Source organism: Genypterus blacodes, unplaced genomic scaffold, assembly GCF_046128005.1.
Source record: "Genypterus blacodes isolate CSIRO-AG114 ecotype Tasmania unplaced genomic scaffold, CSIRO-AGI_Gbla_v1 ptg000201l_1, whole genome shotgun sequence".
Taxonomy (NCBI): Eukaryota; Metazoa; Chordata; class Actinopteri; order Ophidiiformes; family Ophidiidae; genus Genypterus; species Genypterus blacodes.
The window spans coordinates 512,344-523,191 of NW_027467000.1; the positions used below are offsets into that span (position 1 = coordinate 512,344).

At 47.0% G+C, this 10,848-nt stretch overlaps 1 protein-coding gene across 1 annotated transcript; it reads left to right on the forward strand.

Moving 5' to 3' along the window:
• Nucleotides 1-471: 471 nt before the first annotated feature.
• On the forward strand, nt 472-10,581 carry LOC143015429 (protein phosphatase 1 regulatory subunit 1C-like). The gene is made up of 5 exons (XM_076169405.1): nt 472-625; nt 2,369-2,426; nt 4,001-4,038; nt 4,616-4,670; nt 9,820-10,581. Exons 1-5 carry the CDS (start codon nt 545-547, stop codon nt 9,876-9,878), a joined length of 291 nt encoding a protein of 96 aa, XP_076025520.1. The 5' UTR covers nt 472-544; the 3' UTR covers nt 9,879-10,581.
• The last annotated feature ends 267 nt before the right edge of the window (nt 10,582-10,848 follow it).

A 10,848-nucleotide genomic window follows, 5' to 3' on the forward strand; every position in this document is an offset into this window, starting at 1 on the left:
ACAAAGATTCCCAGACGTCTAATAAACATATGCAGTATTTCTTCAAATACAGGACAGTGAGGTGAAGTGGACGGACAGGGGACAGGGGACAGGGGACAGCTTTGGAATCCATCAGAGCCGAGCGACCTGACAGATCAATCGCACGCTCCAGGAACGACATGGAAAACAAGGAACATTCCACAATGCGGAGGTGAGACCAGAAGCCCCCTGTCCATGGCTCTCTTCCTCTGTCTTTCTTTCTTCTTTCATCTCACCCTCTGCCTGTCTCTTTCTCTCCGTCTGTCTCTTTCCCTCTCTAGCCATCCACACTGTTTCTCTCTCTCTGTCTCCTAATCTTCCACTTCCCTCTCTCTCTCCCCTCTAACAAGTCTGTCAATTAATGATAACGGACAGCGGCCAGGCCAGAAGAGGCCACTCCCTCTGCCTCTCTCTCTCCTCCCTCTTTCTCTCTCCTCCCTCCCTCTCTCTCTCTCTCTCTCTCTCTCTCACTCCCCCTCTCTCTCTCTGTCTGTCTGTCTTTCTTTCTATCTATCAGTCAGTAATAATGGAGCCCAGCAGTCCAAAGAAGATCCAGTTTGCCGCGCCTCCGCTGCAGGGACAACTGGACCCGCAGGCCGCTGAACATGTAAGTGTGCGTGTGTGTGTGTGTGTGTGTGTCCATGTGTGTGTGGAGGGCGGCGGGGGATGCGTGCCTGTGAGAGCTGAATAGAGCTTCTACTGTGTCTGATCCTGCGTCTTGGCTGGAATTTTGTGTGTGTGGGTTCATATTAATGTCTGTGTGTGTCTGATGAAGACAGCTGTTTATGTATCTGTGTTAGTGTGTGTGTGTTTGAGCTGCCACGTGCTCACTTCAGCGTTTGTGGTTTGTTTGTATATGTTGCTGGCTGGTTTGACTTCATGTGTTCTGACCTCAGACCTCAGCTTGTTTGTCCTGGCAGCAAACATGAGGGACAGGAAAAAGAAAAGTCCACCTTAAAAAAACGTTTTACACTCGTAAAGACGCAGCATGAAGTGGTGTGAGTCACAGCCCTCTGTCCGCTTTGTTGCTGTGGTTATGAATCAAATAAATTCCCTTACTGGTTTACGTGCTTTGGTCCATTTACTTCACCAAAAGCTGAAGCTGAACTGAACTCAGCCTCAACAACCACAGACCAAACCTCAGCTCCTGGGAAACAGACAGGCCAAAGAAGCAAAGGACTTCTACAGATTGTGTTTTACTCGATGTGTGGATATGTAAATAGAGAAGAAGAGTTTGGGGTCAAACACCTGCTTAGCACCTGCGTACGTTCACTCCACGTGCAGACGAGGAAGAAGGACAGTTAAGTCCTCAGTCTCAGCTAGACGGAGGGAAAACACTAAGAAGCTCAACCATGAATCTCTTTGATTCTTACGGGAAACAGGGAACTAAAGTTGGAATTGTAATCAAGATGAATCAGGAGATCTGGCAGCTCGGACTGAAACCTTGTAGTTAACAGATCTCGTTGAAGTTTTTACGATGTGTTTGCTTGATGGTAGCATACCGACATCGCCGGACGGAAGTGGGTAATGAAGGCGTAGAGATTAACGCCCTGCGATACCATCTTATAAACAACGACTCCCGTCTAGGGCCCACGCTCAACGTTTGCATTCCAGCAGCATGAGGCCGCTGCGCCCTCTGCCAGCCTGTTTACGCGCTCGGTAAAGCCGCTATCAAACTGCACATGTAGGCAGAAATCAGATTTTCGGGAACAACCTTTGACCCCACGACGATTTCATGCACTTCATTCCAAACTGATTTAAACGACAAATGTTACTATGGAAACGTGCGCACACACCTCCCCATTCCTCCTGCGTGTTCCTCTTCCTCACATCTTTGCCTGAACCACACGGTGCATAACCATCATGTGTGTAAACAGCCACTGAGCTCAAACTGCTCGTTTTAAAAAGCTTACTAAAGGAAAATGGGTTTTCAATTCAACAATGGAGCTTTTATGTGATTCCTTAGAGAGTTGAGGTTTTTCATATAATCGACTTTTATCGGGACATTAAATAGAGAGAGCTTGGAAAGTAAATCTGATGATGTTTGCTGTGTGACTGAATTCATCTCAGAAACATGAATGATTCCAGCAGTGAGGGAGCGTTGAGCTTTTTAATCAGCAACTAAAACGCTTCAGTGCAAAACAAAATCTTGGAGAAGCTCGTGGAGAATAAAACTAATCTGTGTTCTTAAGTCCCGACGTGTTCGGTTCAGTTAATGAACTTTCTCTCATTTGGAGGAGTTTTTAAGGATCATTAGTGGGAGAATGAAGGAGATGGAGCTGTGACCGAAGACAAACCTGAAGCTGAAATATGTAAACATGCTGCTTTGTGTTTGTGTTTATCTCAACAGATCCGTCGCAGAAGACCAACGCCTGCTACACTGCAGATCTACAGACAACCAGGGACAGGTGAGAGAGAGAGAGAGAGAGAGAGAGAGAGAGAGAGAGAGAGAGAGAGAGAGAGAGAGAGAGAGAGAGAGACAGAGAGGGGGGGGGGGGGGGTGAGAAGCAAGACAGAGACTGAAAAAGAGAGAGAGACAAAGGAAAAGAGAGAGAGAGAGAGACAGGCAGACAGACAGGCAGGGCTAAAGTGAGGCAGCTATAATGGAAGCTTTATTAGATTTGTACTGCAGCTTTTGGTAAGTGATCTGAGCTCAGACTGGACTGATGGATGCCTAACGTGCTGTGTGTGTGTGTGTGTGTGTGTGTGTGTGTGTGTGTGTGTAACCTGCACAGTGCAGCTCTCAGCTCTTCCAGTATAAAGCTCCTCTACACAGGAACTGAGTGATTGAATCATTGTCCAGATTCCATTTTGTGAGCTCAGTGGGCCTGGTTCCAGTCCGCTTCTATGGACCCTGCAGGCGCCTGTAGGTTCGCTCGGGCAACCATTTTGTCTGCGTCCCAGAGAAAAGAGAGAGCAGGAGCGCTGATCTTCACCAGCAAACACAGCAGGTGGAGCGCGGGATGGTTGCCATGGATTATTCCGGTTCCTGCAGGGGAACCTGGTCCGGCGCCCGACCATCTGTCCCACTAGCTGCTACACCTAAAGCTTTGGTTCCTTTCACTGAAGCTGAATCGATTTCTCCTCCTTCCCAGGATTTGAAATCAATCCTCCGTCTCTGCTAACTTCATTACGGCTTCAGATGGATGAACGTCTTTCTTCGCAGGAAATTGAAATCGCGGAGGAGAACCAAAATCTAATCTTCTCCGCCCCCCCTGGCCCTGGACCAATCTGTCCTCACAGGGACCTCACACACCAGCGCCGCTCAGTCACATCCAGGAGACGACAGGATCTCAGAGGATGAAGCTGAGCCTGAAACATGAGGTCACAGGTGGTTTCTGCCTCTCCAGTGGAGGAGCCGGCGATCAATGAGTCAGCGCTTACACAGGTGCTCATGTTCCACGTTTGACCTGAACTGAATGTTCTGGAACAAAACGTGTTAAACCTCTGGAGTCTCTTCTTCCCTCTTGGGGCTGCCTTTTACTTTTACACCACCTGACTTTGGCTTTAATCTGCAGCCAACATGGGTTCATCTCTCCGTCCAAACTGCCAACACACACACACACAAACAAACAAACAAACAAACAAACATCAAAATTGTGAACTCTTTGGTGGAGGTAAAGAAATAAACTAAAATGTAAACAACAAGAGCATTAAATTGTTCTTGCTGAACTCACATGACAGGAGTCTGAGTTTAATGGCCTGCAGGTGTTACTGAGTTACTGCTGCTGGCTGAGGAACGGCGGCCTTCAGAACCTCAGTCTCTGCTCTGAACTGTGAGAAGGCCCAAAGCAGAACGTCTTTAACAAACTGACTGAAGGACAAACATGGAGACAAACATGGAGCGAAACGCTGCTACATGTAGGGGTCTGAGCTGTCACCAGTGCGCCAGGAAACATTTGTCCTGCAGATGTGGAACCCGAAGAGACAAAGTGTTCCAGCTTCAAAGGTCTCACATCTGTCTGTCTCTTCTCTCCTGCAGATGTTGGAGAGCAGCTCAGCGCCAGCGGAGAGACACAGGTTTGTACTGATATCACCTCAGATCTTCTCCTCCCTCTTCTCCTGTGACCGTCAGTTCTAAACCATAAGAGATTCAGAGTGGACACATTAAGTCTAAGTGAAACGCCGGCCAGTTCAAACAAAGAGGCAGCGGAGTCTGAAACCTCTTAATCTAATACTCATAGTCCAGCTGTTGCACTTAAGCTTCCTCCACATCTTCCCTCGCGATCACACACACAACTTCAGAGATCGCACAGTTTGCATAAATGCTAACGTGCTCAATCATTTATTTATCGTTTGCCAAACGAGTGGCGTCTTAATGTTTCTGCCAAATGGAGCCTGTAGATGAAACGTTAGCACTGATATGAATGATGCAGACCTTTCTCAAGCTTTAGTTTCCAGAGCTGAAGGTTTACAGCTCACAGGTGAGGCGTAGAGTCGGGAGGGGGGAAGGGGGAGGGGGAATCCAGAATGTTTGGCTATAATGAGAATCTTTATTTAGAACTCACAGCTCAACTCTTTGTTTTGAGTCTGTTGAAGGTTTTGCTTCGTCTCAGCTTCTTTTGTCTCAAACTCCTTTGTTTTTTCTGCTCTGCAGCCTTCAGAAGCCAATCAGAGGAAGCAGGGAACTTATGCCCCGCCCACCATGAAAGGTAAACAAATGGCACAACAAAAGCAATGTTCTGCACACGACATGCAAAACAAATGTTTCACTTCAAGAGAAGAATGAAACGAACAAAACGTGAGGAGTGACGGGAAAACAAAGCAGCAGACGTTAGAGACAGGAGAGACACAAGACGTCCCCTCAGTCCTGAAGTCTGAAGGGACGACAAAGCCTTCAGCAGAGCATCAAGCTCCTCTGACTCAGTAATAGAGCTTCACAGAGCACATAGAGCAGTAAACAGAGCTGCAGGTCTGGACCAGGCTGCTCCAGCTTCAACAATTAAGGTCACATTCACACAGACAGGTGAGAGGAGCCTTTAGTTTGTGGCTCTAAATCACCACTTCACTGTGATGATCCAGGTTCATAAATGACACAAACCGCAGCACCCTGCACACTGGAACACGACGTGCCGTGGTTGCAGCTGTGTACACACGAGTTCTGTTCTGTTCACATCTGTCTTCAGTTTTGCACTTTGGACATGTTTTCTTTCTTCTTATGGAATCTATGTTTGTTTTCTTCGCACACGTCCTTTCTGTTATCTGCTGCTTTTCCCGGTTCCTCCTCCTTCTTCTTCTGTTGCTTTAGTTTGACATCTGCAGGCTCTGGGGGGGGGGGGGGGTTTAGGGGCCCTGTTTCATGTGAGGCCCTTGTTTGTTGAATACTTTGGTCCAATGTTTGTCCCCCGACTGAACAAAATGACTTCAAAATAATTTTGAGAGAAGGAGAGCCTGACTCAGTCCAGAGCAGAGGAGTGTGAGAGTTCACCTCCACCTGACAGGAAACACACACAGGAAGCACACTAACTCCTCGCTGCTTAACCACCTGCAAACTGCTCCAAAACAACTAATGGCATCTCGTAATTTTGTCACGACTTTGAGCTCAAACTGTGGCAACATGTCCGACTCGGGCTCTAGATTTGAAGGTGACAAATCTGCTGACGTGCTGAAACCAGAAAGTAGAAACTGAAACTGTAGCTACTGCAGCTACAAAAAGAGCTTACAGACGTTTTAAAGACAACAACAGCAACGCTCGGTAGCCAACTACACTGAACTGAACCTCCTCCCTCAGTTTCCATCACTAAGAGTTTGTTGTTGTCATCGAAGCGTGTGTTTTGTTGTGATTGCTCATGGCTGAATAATTTATAAAAATTATAAAGCTCCTGCTGCAGTGAAAGTACTGACACACACACACGCGCACACACACACACACACACACACACACACACACACACACACACACACACACACACACACACACACACACACACACACACACACACACACACACACACACAGGTTTGTCCTGATATTTAACTCTTATATTGTCTGATATTTATACCTTAAAATTATGATTTCAAACTGCACTGAGCGGACAGGAACATACTTTGTTTATACTTACAGTATGAGTCTGTGTGTGTGTGTGAGAGAAAGGATGAGTGTGTGTGTGTGTGTGAGTGTGAGTGTATCTACAAATGAGTGCAGCACTGATTAGGTTCCAGGAAGTGGACACAGTAAAAGCCTTTCTCGTATTGATCCTGCTGGTGTGTGTGTGTGTGTGTGTGTGTGTGTGTGTGTGTGTGTGTGTGTGTGTGTGTGTGTGTGTGTGTGTGTGTGTGTGTGTGTGTGTGTGTGTGTGTGTGTGTGTGAGAGTTATGTAAAAGCCTTGTGAGTGACGTCTATGCAGTCAGTTGCATTTACCTACGATCAGAAACATGAGTTTTCTTTGGGCTTCATGTTGTTCACTGGATTAGTTTTCAGAAAAATTCTGACATAAAATTCTTCTAAATCTGTAAATGTGATAGATTACAGCTTAATATTCAAGAATATATATACTGCAAACACACCCTCTCCTCTCCTCTCCCCTCCCCTCCCCTCCCCTCCTCTCCATCAGGTCAGATGTTGCCTGTTTATCTCAGTTGTTTTCGTGTCTCCCAGCTTCCGTTGTAATCTTGTATCTTGAGTAAGTTTTGTTCCCTCCTCCTGGCTTTGACTCATTTTTGCACGATATTCCCTCTGTGTTCCTTCTGGGCTCAGTGTGGACTTGCTTGTAGTTGAGGCATCTCTCCACTAGAGGTGCTCCTTCTCTCCTCAGAGCTGCAGCTGGGGGTGGAGCAGCACCTCCTGGGGTCGGGCTTCTGTGAGACGGACGGCCAGATGAGCCCCGTCACGGCACAGCTGTATGCCAACGCTGCCCTGTGGGCCAATGACAACGGGCCAGAGGAGGCCAATGGGAACCAAGCCAGTCTGCTCTTAGCCAATGAGGAGACAGCAGTGGCTCAGAGCAACAGTTCAGGGGGTAAAAGTCTCTCAGACAGAAACGCTCACACGCTTTGGCCGCCTGTTAACTCCAAGCCAAGTCAGATTGGTGGCTTTCTGGTTTTAAACACGCAAGAGACGATAAGCAACAATCACGGGCAACCATGTTCCCTCATCTGCTATCGGCCAGGATGGAGGCATTTCCTTCCTTATTGTCACAAACTTGACACTGCAAACAAGTCACATTTGGTTTGGAGTTTACAACTGGCCACACACACACACACACACACACACACACACACACACACACACACACACACACACACACACACACACACACACACACACACACACACACACACACACACACACACACACACACACACACACACACACACACACACACACACACACAGGATGAGAATTGTAGTTTGAAAGGTGATTTATTTTATTGTGATCCCCGAGGGGAAATTATATAAAATTGATGATCACATCGGTCTCTAGATTCATCCGAAATAAGAGAAAGAAGTCTGAGTGATAAGTTCTGAGCCTGAAGTGAGACAGAGACGTCACCGGCGACTGAAGCAGCATGGAGAACGACCTCATTGTTCAAACTGCAGAGTCTCCAGGCTGCGGTGCATTCAGGGTCAAAGCAGTGAGCCACATCACTCCTCCTCACCGTCACAAATGTTCAATTAGACTGGAGTTCCAGGATTATGTGGAGGCTGGCAGTGAGCCCAGATAGCAGCTTTGGACCGGTTCAGGACACATCCGGCCCAACTGATGTGGGGAGCAGAACTCCGCTTCCGCCTGATTTGTCAGAGCCAGAACACCGGGCGCTTTAATGCTCTGAGAAGGTTCACCAAGTAACTCTCTAACTTAAAGAGCAGTTTAAACTTTAAAGCGACCAGTTTACCAGAACCTAACTCTCTAGCGCCACCCACTGATGGAATCTTACACCACTGTTTACTACCAGGGGGATTACTGCTTCAGTTGTCAATCATCTCTCAAGTTCTCAGGTGGGGGCAGGGCGGGGGTAAGGCAGGTAGGGAGGAGGAGGAGGACGAAGAGTAAGAGGAGGAGGAGGATGAAGAAGCGGAGGAGGCTGAGGAAGACTGTAGGACTTTGCAAGTTTAGTTTTTCAGAACTTTGGTTCAAATTTATTGAAAGTGAGCAGCTTCATGATGGTTTTATACATAAACATGGAAACTCAAATGGCTCAAAGCTACAAGACAACAACAACACTGGACTCACACACACACACAGACACACACGCAGACACACACGCACACACACACACACACACACACACACACACACTCTAACGTTAATCTCTAACTCTAATGTTGACACTGATACTCTATGTTCTTTTGCAGATGTGACTAACACTACTAACCCCTCTGTCTCTCCCTCTGCTCCCCCCATCCTGCCCCTCTCTCAGACCTGTCATGTGACCACAAAGAGGACGCCTCCAGTCCCGGCTCTGTGTCTCGATAGCTCACCTTTCCTCATCATCTCTCCACCCATAACCACTTCATCCCTCCTCCAGTCCTCCACTAACACACCGCTTCACTCTCACTCTGAATGTTAATCTAACTGATTTCCTTTGGCATCTTCTATCACACACACACACGCACACGCACACACACACACACACACACACGAGCATATACAGAAGTTTCCTTTAAAGGCACTGAATCAGTCTTCAGTTCGTGCTGTCAGGTGATGTTGGTGAGGCTCTGACTGTGAAAGAGACGGCTGTGAATAAAGTTGTATTATACTGAAACGTTCACCAAATGTCTCAGAGTTTGATGTGTAACTGCTACTAAGAAACTATTGATATCCTGCTATGTATATGAATGTAAAATAGTGAAGACAAATCGATACAGACTAAGCCTTCCATCCAGCAGCTGTTTGATGGAGTTCCAGCTGAACCGACCCCCATCTGAACTCTGTTAGGATGAATGTAAAGCTAAAGGCTAACATCTGTCTGACCTGTTGCCTGGAGATCAACACCCCCCAACCACTGTACACACAGCTGAGACGCACCAATGTGTGTGTGTCTGCACAAGTGGGTTAACACCACCACCAGAGAAGTGCTGCACAAATAACTCTAATAATGTCTCAGCCTCATCGGCCTTCTATCTCGGTCAGGTTTGGTACGAATGCTGAGTCAGGGAGATTTAAAGACTAGTTTGGAGATAAACAGCGATGTTTACTGTAAGAAGGATCGGTAAAGAGATTCTAAGAGAGCTTCTTCTTGCCTGGTGGATGCATTTCAGTGCTTTCTTGGCTGCGTTTCAGGCTTGAGCAGGTATTTCCTGTTGATCCAGCGTCAGAGGTGCAGTGGAGATGGAAACAGGATTTATTCTCTGTTCACTCTGCCAACACTTTAAAGGGGACGAGTCCAGATGTGATCTTATCTTCATGTGCGAGTCTAACGTGAAACCTTAGCAAAGCTTTAATGGGTAAGAAAACTAAATGATCCACTTTTACCCTCCTGTGCTGTAGCACTGCTGTGCACACTGAGTGAAATCAGGTCAATCTAGAGCCTCCTCTCTGTGGAACTCAAGGGGATCAACATTTTACAGGAGCAAAGGACCGACCTAAACCGATTGTGTAGGCTAAATTCCTACTCTTACAATCATGGAACTTAATGGATTGAATAGTTTAAGAGGTTTAATAAATCTGTAAACGTAAGAAGTTGTAAACGTGCAAACTGACCTGACTGGACTCTCAGGTGTTCTGTGTAGAAGAGGATGAGGTTGATGAGGATGAGGAGGATGAGGTGGTGTCGGTGAGATGAGACGTTTCTGGCTGCATGAGAGGAATCAAAGGACAACATTTGTAATCATTCATTAAATGTTTGCATTTGTGATGCAGGCAAGCTGGAGAACGCTGTCCCTGAGGAGGACGAGGACTCCAGCCCTCAGGGGGACTGAGCCAGGACGGGCACGGGGACGCAGGACGGGAGGACAACGTGGACAATCATCATCATCATCATCAGTCTGGACAATCTGACTGTGAGAACCGCCTGAACTCACAGGAACCTGAAGGCTTCAGTGGGAGAGTCGTCCCGGTGTTGCAGTTAGAAATGTAGAAAAGTGTTCTTAAAGAAGCTTCTTAGTCTAAACTGACAAAAGCAACACTACACAGTCATACTGCAGATTTTGTATTCTTAAGTTTCTTAGGCAGATTTTACATTTGACGGATCAAAGTTTGGGGCTAAAGGTCGATTCAAATAGTTTAAATCTTAGTTTAGATTCAGCCTTAAGCTCGCCTGTCGCTTCTTTACCATGAATCATTTGACGTTCATGCTTTTGTACAATAAATATAACTTTAGAGGAACAAATGTGGAGCGACTGAGCAGCTCTACATCCCATCAGACCAAAGGTAGAGTTCTTCATCCTCAGGCAGCTCGGTTCTGTTTGTTAACACGTTGAAGGTTCACAGCACAGACTCACTTTGTATGAACTGGATGACCTGAGAGGCGTGGCCTGTAGAGGCGTGGCCTCAGCTCCTCCTCATCTGTACATACCAGCTCCTTTGACTTTATCAACACAGACTTTATATCAGCACAGACACAGTGACACATGACCTAACCTTTCTCTCAGTGCTGATAATAAATTTGTACCTGCCGTTAAACTGCCTGAGCGACTTTCATTCCATTCTTCTTCGGCGGTTGTCTTTTGGCGCCTCCCGGTGGCTCAAACACGCCACCTTGCACCAAAACCAATAACTGTGAGCCTCTTCAAAAAGAGTAAAGGAGTGTGTGGAGATGTGAACAGAGGTGAACCCCAGCTGACACAGAGTGAAAGTTACCTGACACTGATCCTCTGTGAGGTCACCTGTGTGACCTCATCCCGTCCCAGCGTAGTCGCTGGCAGTGAGACACGTCCACACACGCACGGC

What these genes read in the sequence shown, in the direction of transcription:
- LOC143015429 (XM_076169405.1), top strand. Translation starts at nt 545, where the DNA reads ATGGAGCCCAGCAGTCCAAAGAAGATCCAGTTTGCCGCGCCTCCGCTG. An exon ending in CTACAGACAACCAGGGACAG is followed by an intron (nt 2,427 to 4,000) that starts GTGAGAGAGAGA and finishes TCTCTCCTGCAG; the next exon opens with ATGTTGGAGAGCAGCTCAGC. An exon ending in TGCCCCGCCCACCATGAAAG is followed by an intron (nt 4,671 to 9,819) that starts GTAAACAAATGG and finishes TTTGTGATGCAG; the next exon opens with GCAAGCTGGAGAACGCTGTC.